Raw genomic sequence first — 12,433 nt, 5'->3', positions numbered from 1 at the left:
AGGTAGGGGGAGAGGGGACGGGAATCGGCCCAACACCGCATGCACAGGAAACACAATCAAACTCCCAGCAGACCTGCTGGTCCTTACACACACTACAGCCTGCTCTCTCTCGTTCTCCTCTTTCTCTCTCTCTCTCTCTCTCTCTCTCTCTCTCTCTCTCACACACACACACACACACACACACACATTTCTTTTCCTTCTTTCCCTATATGAATTGCTTACAGATCATTGGGATTGCTATGTTAGCATATGGAAAATTGCCACATGTTTCTCGATGAACATGTTGTTGATCACCAGGGAAGCTCTCAGCACTTTGAAGTCATATATTTAATTTGTGGACCAAATGAATAAATAAAAATAAAAAAATACAAATTAAAGAAAAAAATAAATAACACAAAGTGTCTAAGAAAGCTGCCACAGAGCCACAGAGGCATTGTTTAGCATTACTCTGGAATGGTCTCTGCAGCTGTCCTAGAGGCACAAACACCATATTCTATCAGTTGGTCAGGTGTTTTAACGGAGTTCACTGCCTTTGACATCGACATCTACTGTAGGTGCTCATTGAATTGCGCTCTTGTGACTGTGATTTCCATCATCTGTTTGAATATTATGTTATACAAAGTAAAAGAGCATGTGTCTGAGTACAGCAAGTACCTTTATCAGGTGCAGTCTTTTAATAATGGATTATAATCAGAATATGTGCTAGTGCACAGGTGTGTTTTATGGCTGCATGCAGCCATTTCGTTTAGGCCCTAATGTTTGTTGTGAGTGCTGAAAACTGGTTTAGGCAGGAACTTCTACTTTCTGGATTTGCATTACACGTTGATAAGCCAACGTATTTCATTGTTGATAATTGATTCCTATTTTCAAGAATGATTTCCTGTATTGTACTTTACTGTATAAAGGCAAAACAGATTACAATCTGTTTTGCCCTTTGACTGCCTTTTAACCCAAGGTGACTTTTTATACTTTGGATTAACAATAGGCCTCATTTATATTAAAGTTGTATCTAAATAAACACTGTTGTGTTGTTTGTGTAAGTCTACACGAACTGTCTACCACCAGCTTTATGACAGTTTCAGAAAGGCTGATTTTCTTTGTATTCACTTGCGTATGTCGCAATGTTCAGAGGGTGTTCCCAACACAGCTCAAAGGATGTTCAGACACGGATCATTTACATGTAGTGATAAACGCAAAACTCCACAAAACCTTTTTTTATTTATTTATTTTTTTAATCAAATAATCAAAATAAAGGCCTAAAAAGCAGAAGTGCAAATGATTTTGATTGTCTACTATACAAAGAAAAGAAAAGAAAATTGATGACCAATAAGAAGTGAGCAGTAACTCTTCTGTCAGCTCAGTCATTGTAGTATTGTACAGACAAACCAGCATTGGTTTTGGTATAACTGAACTTTTTTTTTTTTTCAGTTCGTATTTGTGTTTATATATTTTAACTGATACCAATAATAAAAACTGCTTGTTTTCACTTGGTTTTGATATCACTATTCTAGCTGTCTGACATGAGGATGTGTGTTTAACAGAAACATCAATGCACTTATCCTGCTGAATGCTGATCTACAGAGATTTACATCAGTTTGTCTTATCGGTACATTTCCACAGTCACTAGCAGGAGTACAACAAATATTTCTGATAACCAAATCTCCTTTGCGAACACTCATACAAACCAACTATGCATTAATCGATCCATATCCAGCTTAATAAATTAGTCCTATTTTTTATGTTATACAGTATTTTACTGTTCATTAAACCACTAACAATATCATGTTACTCAAAAAAATGAATCACATAACGTTACTTATGTACTCTCTCGTCTTTTGTTTGTGTTCAGAATAAAGTACTTCTTCCAAACGTTTCTCAGTGTTAGCAATATGTAAGCACTTGATTTGTGTCATATTGAAAAGGACATCTGAACAGGAAAAATCATGAACAACCTTGGTCCTAGACATTGCTTTCGCCTGGTAGTGGAATTGTAGCAGAGGCAGGTGTCCAGAGTGTGACTTGTGTAAGGTTTAGATAAGATTAAGTGCTAGTGTTAACATTTAAAATAAAGAAGCTCTGTGTAGAAGTTTCCTGATAGTGGCAAAAAAAAATGAATTGGGGTCAACCAGCTAGATAAGGAAGAATGCACACGGCAGGGCAGATGTCTTTGGAAATGCCCGTGGCCGTGAAAAATACGCCTGGAATCAACATTCATACATAATCTGCTTACACACACATATCTAGAGTTAAAGGTCTGAACGAAAATACTCAATGCCCTTTAGGGAGGAAACAGAAGTATCTTTTGTAGGAGAGATACAGCAGTGGCATGCTGATTGCTATCAATACATTTCTACAAAGTTGCACACAAAAATGTGTAAAAGTCATCTCTTGTATTCCTTTGTGCTCATACTGTACAAAGTGCAGCTGGCAATATTCTATTCTATTCTATTCTATTCTATTCTATTCTATTCTATTCTATTCTATTCTATTCTATTTTATGTCAGCACATACAAGAACAGAAATTGTAACAGGGGTTAAGATGTTGGACTTTGGACCTAAAGGTTGTATGTTCAAATCCCAGCACCAACAAGCTGTCACTGTTGGGCTCTTGACCAAGGCCCTCAACCCTTATCTGCTCAGTAACATCAGCATTAGAAAATTGTGCGACTCTAAATAAGTTTTCCTGACAAAGCATTGTAAATGTGAGAATTCTGTTAAGCTTCCTTACTTTTACTCAGTTTTCAAGGCACCTACTGTGCACTTTTTTACTGATTATATGCACATCAAATTACAAAGATGTCAGTGTCACCACAGTACAACACATTCATTCATTGTGTTCACTCTGCGCTCAGTGTGATAAAATCACAGTAAATGTAAACACAACAGCTTGACATAAGATCTGATATATGAGCGCCCTGATTTAGGGTAGTATGGAATGTAAGCATAGATCAGTGTCTCAAAGTGAGGGCTTCCTTCACCCCCTCTCATTTTTCACATGCATTCTCAGCTCCCTATGAAGGCCCCAGCCATTTGCAGGATCCTTATGTGGGCACATACATTTTTTGCTCTTGCTCAATCACAACATAATGGAAAGATTTATCACTTATCACTTTAAGCTGAGGCTGTAGCATGTTTTTCACATTTTAACCCATAACCAGGTGCGCAAGCAATTAGGGGCAGACTATAGGGACCTTATAATGGCTAGTCCAAAAATAATTGCTGAATTTATATGTATGGATTAATCCATTAAACAAGCAGTTGTAAATGAAAATTACATTAGAAAAAAAGGTCTGTGTTTACTTAAATATGTATACATCAATGAATTTATATTCAATGAGTTGCACTTGGTAATAACTTCTGCATTATTTGAACATCCCAGAGCATTCCTGGAAGCGGTAGCATACTATGTATGTGGTCTTAGTGTCATTTACTCAGCTACAAACGCATTAGGTGGCACTGAGGAATTTTATACCGTATTTTTCGGACTATAAGCCGCTACTTTTTTTCCATGCTTTGAACCCCGCGACTTATACAATGAAGCGGCTAATTTATGGATTTTTCCAGGGTTTCCATTTTCCAGAATTTAAATTTTCTCCAGACCAATGAAGTTGCCGAACGGGTTCAGGTGAACCAATGAAACTCTTTATATTAAATCTGATGCGCTCCCACTAAATCGGGCCGCACCACATCATAAATATGGATGAGGTTCCTCTGACGTTTGACCTGCATCTCACTCGGACTGTCTACAGGAAATGCGAATCATTCATCACGCTGAAAACAACCGGGCATGAAAAAACGCACTTCACCTGTGTTCTGAGCTGCACGGCATCGGGAGAAAAGCTTCACCGATGGTGATTTTTAAACACACGACGATGCCAAAAGAAATTGTTGTGAAAGGAAGGAGAAAGACAGTGAACAATGACTTTCTTGGTAGGCTACTGTTTAGATACAAGCCGTGTAACAGACACTGTCTTTCATTAAAGCCTGTGTAAAGTTCATTAGTTTCAGTGTAGACACCTGCGGCTTATAGACAGGTGCGGCGTATTTATGTTCAAAATAAAAATCTTTGTCAAATTCAGTGGGTGCGGCTTATATTTGGGTGCGCTTAATGGTCCGAAAATTATGGTACTTCCATACTAAACACCTACACTTTTTTCCTTTTTTTACTTTTGCAGTAATACAACAACAACAACAACAACTACTACTACTAATGATAATAATAATAATAATAATAATAATAACAATAACAATATAGTGTTAGTTATAATACTAATAGTTATAGGAGTGGTAGAAGTAGTATAGTAAAAGTAGTAGTGGTATTACTTATAATAGTAGTAGTAGTAGTACTATATTTACAATAACATGAAGGAACAAGAAGTTATACTATTTATAAAGCTTCTTTATCACACTTAAGGTTGCAGTAGTGACAGTGAAAAAGTTGTCATTTAGATTGGACAAAAAGAAACCATATAAAGCCATAGCATCTGCTCTCTATGAAAGTCAGTCTGGTTTAAGAAACACCAGCGAATTTTTATATTTTAATATGACATATCAAAAGCACAATACATGTCCACAATACAAATTCCACACTGCTGTGCAGATGTCGTTCTTTTCATATTTAGTGTGTCTATGCATTTTTTTCTTCCAAAGAAGTCTTTATGAGCACAGAAGCCGTAGTGATCTCAAACACACTACAAAGCTCTCAACTGTTGTTCAATAATGGTGTAGTAAACCAATACCAGAGACCTAAACTGAGAAAACATTGAAATAAATGAAGATGCTGTAGTAAACATAACTGACCTATAAAGCAGCCTCCACCCTTCTTTTCCTTTCTTCCTTCTTTCTTCCTTCCTTCATCTTGTCCCTCGGCAGCATGCTCAAATTCTTTCAGTAATATCATTACTGTTTCTATTTAATTTAACATTTTTTATCTTAAAATGGATTTGTTCTCATGTGTTTATTTTCTATATTGAATATTTCTTTGAAAGCATTTATATCTAATGCCAGGTTTTATAAAAAATGTTTTTTAATTTGTACGCATTCTGAAATCAATAAACAATGGCCCTGCGTAATCTGTACAATAAAATGCAATAAATCCTTTTAAAATTTAAAGCTGATCAATTGAGATGTTCATTAATTATTCTTCTACGGTGGCCGAGAAGTGCAAAACACATTAACAAATCCGAAAACAAAATAACAAATGCAAAAACAAAATAACAAATCTGAAAACAAATTAACAAATTCAAAAACAAAATAACAAATCCAAAAACAAATGAACAAATTCAAAAACAGAAAAGGAAGGTATAGATTGTGAATAGAAACTTACAGATCATTGGACGATCTACCTGTCATTCAAGATATACAGTTGAATGACAGGTGTCTCGTCCAATGATCGGTAAGTTTCCATTCAAAACTATACCTACCTTTTCAGGTTTGTCTGGCTTGTCATTGTGTTTTCCGATTTGTTATTTTGTTTTCCGATTTGTTAATGTGTTTTGCACTTCTCGGCCACCGTACAGTGCCAAAGAGGCACAGAACTACACTACCCATCATTCCCAGCATGTCATATGTTTAATTAACTCTCACTTGTGTTTTGTTTCACCTTAAATGAAACCACTATATGACTTCTACTATTATTATTACCAACTTATTAAGATTAAAGTCTTCACTACATCTCTCTTGCAGTCTAGAACATTTTGCTTTGTTTCAACTGTCCAAGATCCTGCATGTTGTCATGAACGTCACTGTTTTGTTTGTGCTTAACATCATTTCCCAATCCGTAACACCGTGTAACCCCGTCAGTGGAAAACCTTTCCTTGTCATTCCTGCTCCACCTGAAATAAGATTATACTTAACTTGCCAAATAGACATGAGAATTATTGTGCAATAAGAGGTTGTAAATTAATATTTTGGTGAAATACATTAAAGACACACACCATAAACTTGCAGAGTTTATTGCCCTTCTAATTCCTTCTGCAAAAGTAACCATTACTATGATTGTGACTTATCAAATGTAGATATTCAAATGAAGAACCTCAGTTACATTCTTTCACATTTACTTCCTCATAAACCACATAAAGGAAGCTACATCTTATCATATCCTGATGCCCCAGTTTTGTTAACATCACAAAACTGAAATTCTACACTTTGAAAGTATCCGGCAGTCTTCTTCTGTGGATTGTAACCAGCTCCTCTTTGAAATAGATGTGAGGTGATTGTTGTGCACATATGGCCTGGCATTTACCTGTGCGATCTCACACTGCGAGATTAAACGTGACTCATGCGCACATGCAGTGCAATCATATGGCCGTTATACCGCCTTAGAACAAGAAAAGACTTGCTGTACAGGGTTGGTTAACAAATACCATTATAGAATAGGGCAGGGCTGGGCAATTAATTTCTATAGGAGGCCACATGAAAAATCTGAGCTGTGTTGGAGGGCCGAACCAATGATAACTTAAAATTTATTCTGCACAATATTAGTTTTCTCCCATTGTAAAAAGCAGTAAATTATATATATTTGATAAGCTGCTAGTAAGTAAAGTATTAAAGCTATTAAAGCAAGTAATAAACAATTTAAAACAAACCACTGTTTCATTTTATTTTTAACTTATTAATCTTCACAAATACTAAAAAGGTGTTTTGCTGTATGTTAAAGATAAGCAACTAAACAACTTTAGACAAAAAGCAATAAGTGCTTTTGATGTTCTCATTTTAGTTTACTTGTTCAGTAAAAAAATCCAGTCTGTCTTGGGCTTGAACAAGTGCACTGAAATCTGTCTGGAGGTCTGAGGTAGCTATGCGAAGTACAGCTGAGAGGTGATCATCATTTGCAAAGTTTTGTAAGAAGCATTTGATGAGTCTGTAAATAAAATAAAAGCAACACAGTTGTATTGCATGCACAGCATAAATACTTGTTCATTTGTGTTTATGACTGACATACAGCGGGCCGGACAGGGATGCCCAAAGGGCTGTATATGGCCCGAGGGCCATAAAATGCCCAGGTCTGGAATAGCGGTAGGTACTTTTGGTTGTGTCAGGTTTTTTTTCAGGTTTTTCTTAACCCTCCATATAAATCACAATAATAAAAACTACTTTGCCACAAATAAAATTTAATTTGAAAGCTCCACCCACCTGTCACATGCCATATCATGTATCATTGTTAAGATTTGTGCTCATTCAGACACAAAGGTGTCAGGTACTGATGTGGGGTGAGGAGGCCCGGTGTGCAATCAGCATTCCAATTAATCCCAGAGGTACAGCCTCAACGAAACAGGTAACTGAGGCCTATGCGATTCACATCTTGCATAGCGAACAATGCGATACACAAAGCAGCTACCAATGCCATAAGATTCACCCCATTACAATGCAGTGCGTTCCGGTTTTGGTTTGATGCAACACAATGCGATTTAATGCAATATAATGCAATGATAAAATTTGATTCAATGCAATTCAATATGGTACAGTTAGTTTGTTTTATTTTTTTGGTTCAGACAGACAGCAAATCATAAATTTACTTAAGTGTCTCCTGATTTGTAACAGGCCTTTGTAGTGCAAAAAAAAAAATGCAACTCTACCTCTGTCATGGTAATCTATATTTTATTTGACTCTCAGGACGTGCCTCGGTCTCTGTAGTGTTGTGATATATCATATTCACGTAGCAGCAGTGGGGCTGAGAGAACCGGCTAAAAGTTTAGCGAGGAGAAATCAATCTACATATAAAATACTTTATTGGTTAAAAATTTTAGTCACTTTTTTAATAATTATAAGTATAGCACATTTACTAATAATTATATATAAATACATTGTTTTTTGCCAATGCAAATATGTTAAAATGATACATCATGATACCAATGCCATCTTGTACATCACTGATGCATCAATGTTAACTTTTATGCCAATACACAGATTAAATCTTACTATCCCTCGAATATATATCTATATCTATATATTCTGATTTACTCAGAAACAAAGTTCCCATTATTTGAAGAACGGATAACTCAATTGTTGCTTTATTTTTGTAAGATATTTTACTGGAAAACAATTAGAAGAGTTTTATAAAAGAAAAAGTTTTACCCTTCCCAGGTTAAAAAACGTATTGCTGTATATGAATAATTTAAATTCTTGATAACCGGGTTATTCTCCCCACCTAGAATCTGTACAAGGGCGTCATCTAGTGGTAACGCAGAATAAACACAACCTCTAGCTTCGGCTGCTTCGTGTTGATAAAGCGCTGCACTGCAATTTTATAAGTGAAGGTCTCTACCGGCCTGCAGGGGGCGCTAAATTATAGCAGAACGCGGAAGAAGCCGAGAATTAAGTGGAGTAAATATTGTGGGATTTCCATTGTGTGAATGTGCAGCACTGGGTGCGAAGCGTTCATCACGTCTCTGCTGTACACTGTTTGTTTTTACATGACACATTTGATATATAAAGACTGCATATAAATCTCGGTAATACAATGCTCTCCTCTATTCCACTGTTTATTGCTTTATGGATGGCTGGTGGCTTTTTTGAGCAAGGAACATGTGCTGTGCAGATCAGAAGACCGCTGAGAATAGCCAAGGTGAGAATGAAGCGTGTGTATTAGACATCAGTTAATGAACATGATTGCAGGAATGACATGGGAAGCTGAGATCGGAAGTGTTAATGCAGCAAGATGTATGCGTGTCAGGTTGTAGGCTTCTCCTGGGAGAACTGTGGGAAGGCGGATGATCCAGCTGTTATGAAGAGTCTCAGTTTGTCTCCAGATCCCATTAACATTCCCGGAGATTTGACAGCAAGTGCAGCTGGGACGACCTCAGTGGCCCTGGTGTCTCCTGTCTCTGTAAGCCCTCTACACCCTTTCACACTGAACCCAGGTGAACATGCTGAGGTGTTTCTGCAGGATGTGCTTCTTTAATGAGGATAATGATTGGGATATTTTTATGTTTGCGGTAGAGATCCTGTGCAAAATGTAGCCAAAACTTGGGCACCCCTCACTTCAGTGCACTTGTGAAGTTCAGTTATTCTACATATGTCTTTGTTCTTTCACACCCTGTTTGGTGTTAATCACATGGGTCTTAGATCACAACAAATGCAGGAAGTGGGAACAAAGAAATAGACTGCATGCTTCTGCTTTTTTGGGTGTGTATTAATCTTGCCACATATTAGTTGTTAGTTTAGTTTAGTTTAGTTTAAATTAAGTTTCATGTTTCTGTTACAAGCATCAAGTCTAATGATACAATCTAGCCCCTTACTTCAGGTGTCTTTATTAGTTTCTGCCTGTTTTTAACTGTTAACTACAGTAAATAGAAAGTATCGCTAGTATTTCAAATGGTGTACTATATCTATTTCATTAGTTATATATTGTTCAGACCAGTTGGCAATACAAAAATGATTTTTTTGCATAATTTATTACTGTTGGGTCTGAATATTTAACCACAGGATTAGTCAAAAATGCAAAAGAGCATAAATTATAATGCCATGTATTTATATTATATTATATTTCATGACACAGGCAGCGTTACACACTTTATCTTGACTCAGCTGTAAATTGATATGCCTGACCTTGTTTATTTCTAAGTAAGCCAATATGGGACTAGATTGTTTTTCCCCTCCTTGGTTGTATTGCCTTGTGTTTATTTATTCTCACTTGTGACTATCACATGCCTCCATAGAACTGATGGAACAAGCAGATTTTATGTCAACATCTCGTTAAGGCTTTGTGAGGACAAATTGCGGATTCATCTGAGTTTATAAAAAAATGTTATCAACACATTGATTGTCTGTTATCGCAGCTAAATGTTACTCTGGAGAAAGAGGTGGCTGGTTTCTGGGTCAAGGTTCCATGTTTGGAGGAGCTTGGGAGCTGCCACTATCCGGATGCCTGTGATATATTGGACCAGCTCATTCCTCCGGGTCAGGACTGTCCTGAGCCTTTACACACGTACGGCCTTCCCTGCCACTGCCCCTTTAAAGCAGTGAGTGTCGACACTTCCACACACATTAAGCAAACGTGCAGTCAACTGGAGAGATTCTCACACAGACATTTCTTTAGGTTAGATTGAAACCTATCATGTAGACTTTTTATTAAACTAAGTTCTAAAAACGACATGCTTTTGTCTTACTTTTGTATATAAAATTAAGTATATAGGAAGTAAAGTTACACAAAAAGCGGTAGAATTGCACAAAGTTCCTTTCCAACTGTGACACAGGCAGACATTGTGACATAGATCAGTATTACAAACAGAGTCCTACATAGTGTTAAGTCAACACATCATGTATCATTGGAACAAAGTGTGGAAATCACAAGTAGCCAGCAATGATCATGATCTATACAGGAACAAGGATCATTAAAATGGCTTATAAAATAGGTTATAAAAGCTTTAGTTGGTTAATGTATCTTTTTTTTTTCACTGTTGAGTTTTACATTTTAGCCATATTTTAAACTGCAAACATGTGCTTTTTTTTCTCAAGGGTGACTACTCTCTACCTCAGTCTGTTTTCTCTCTGCCAAAAGTGGAGCTGCCTTTCTGGCTGACCAATGGCCAGTACCGTGTCCAGGGAGTGCTGGGAAACTTGGACAAAGAGCTTGGATGCCTTAAAGTTACCCTCACTCTACACTCAGATTAACTAACCAAGCCGAGAGGTGGCAATTTGGAATCATGCTGAATTGTGGATTTACTAATAGGAATACATGCTTTTTCATTGTGATCAGTAGAAATAACACAAGTAGCCCGGTTTTAATTGGTGCAGTTCTGAGCCTGTTTTTGATCTAAAATGTTTTTAATACATAAATATTGGAACAGTGAAAAGGTTGTGCACTTTAAAAATGATTTGGTAGTTAACATTAATTGAGATTTAATTTTAATTGAATGAATGAAACAATCATTTTTAGCATTTGCTATTGTGTCTTTCAGGGCAAAATGTCATCTCATATGTTTTGAATTTGTTTTGTGAAGACTACTTGTTTGTATGGTTTATATTTCCTATTTACTGTCACCGTGGGAGAAAAAAGGGTTTTTTTTAATTGCATGATGTAAATCTTGTGACGAGGAACATTCTGATAATATCAGTGTTGCTCAAGTCTGGGCTTTTGCCTAAAAATACTTTTTAAAATATGAATATAGATGAAACATTTCATTTATAACCCTTTGTCATTTGCCAGTTTCATTAAAATTATGTTAGTTAAATCTCTAAGAGTTTTCTTTTAAATATTTTCATCCATTTCCACATTGTTTAGCTGTAAATTAGATTGAATGGAAGATTTATTTTAAAAAGCTATTCACATATTATTTAAACATGTTTAATCATTTTTGCTTACAGAACACTTTTTGTTAAAATTGCAATTAGTTTCAAGCTGAATTTATTTATACTGTAGATCTGGCTGTTTTTAGTTACTGGGGATTGGATGGGACCCAAAAAATTTAAGCATCCAGTAAAACAAGTTATAAATGCACTAAAAGAACTCAATAATTAATAGAATTACCTTAATGGTTGCTGAAAGTAACCTGTACCACTGTAGCAATATGATGGTATTAGGCAACTGTTAAATGTTTTATTATAATATACAAATAATATAAATAAGATTGTAGTTGTTCCCACGAGTTCTGGCGAATTATCACCTTTAGGAAATTTAGGATTTGGAAAAATGAGCAGCTGTTACACTGAGGTGCTAATTCCACACTTTGAACACTTGGTGGTGACAAAAACACTTATTATATATGCATTCACTGTCTCTCAGCCTCAACACACAGTCTAGTAGTTACTGTATACCAGAGCTACTGAGACACCTGTGTCAGTTGGCAGTTTGATTTGAATGAAGGGAATGTCGTTTCTTTTAGCTGACTATAGAATTCATTATAATATTTCTACATCCAAAACCACAATAATGTAAATTCCTGGGTAGAAAAAATAGCAAAATGATAAAACGTAATAACAAATTGGTCAAAAAAATGAACAGGATCTATACAAATGCACTCCTGTGACTCCTGAAATCCAAAAATTCACTTATAGAGTCTTATGCAATGATGATTAAAAGGTTATAAAATTCAACTACTCTTCACCAATTTGATACTAACAGCATTAAAAAGAACAGCACTGACTCTTCTCTCTGTAAAAATCTGCATGCAAATTAATCCACAAGTCTCAAACATGTAAAGAAATAAAAGGGGGAAAACTAGCCCATATTAAGTTACTATATTTCTTTGTTTAATTCTGCAAAATTTTCTGACTGCTGATTAGTTATTAAGACAATTAAAAGCTTTACATTTTGTGATTTTGGTTTTGGCCCTTTCATCGATCAGGAGTGTATATGTAATGCATTGTTTTAAAAGGTTTTATTGTATTAATCTGATTTCATATTAAACAGGGTAGCACACAGTAATGATTTGGCTATGCAATTGGCATCCTGATAAAATTGTGACTATAAGTTTTTGCCTTGTAGCTACAT

At 35.9% G+C, this 12,433-nt stretch overlaps 1 protein-coding gene across 1 annotated transcript; it reads left to right on the top strand.

Annotated features, from left to right (window-relative positions):
• The first annotated feature begins 8,329 nt into the window (after positions 1–8,329).
• Positions 8,330–11,174, top strand: gm2a (GM2 ganglioside activator). The gene is made up of 4 exons (XM_046848794.1): positions 8,330–8,566; positions 8,675–8,827; positions 9,780–9,962; positions 10,459–11,174. The coding sequence occupies exons 1-4, from the start codon at positions 8,462–8,464 to the stop codon at positions 10,612–10,614; spliced, it is 597 nt and encodes a 198-aa protein (XP_046704750.1). The 5' UTR covers positions 8,330–8,461; the 3' UTR covers positions 10,615–11,174.
• The last annotated feature ends 1,259 nt before the right edge of the window (positions 11,175–12,433 follow it).

The sequence above is a fragment of the Silurus meridionalis genome, chromosome 5, assembly GCF_014805685.1.
Source record: "Silurus meridionalis isolate SWU-2019-XX chromosome 5, ASM1480568v1, whole genome shotgun sequence".
In the NCBI taxonomy this organism is placed as follows: Eukaryota; Metazoa; Chordata; class Actinopteri; order Siluriformes; family Siluridae; genus Silurus; species Silurus meridionalis.
The sequence above is the reverse complement of the archived record's forward strand: the minus strand, read 5'-3'. Positions and strand labels throughout refer to the sequence as shown.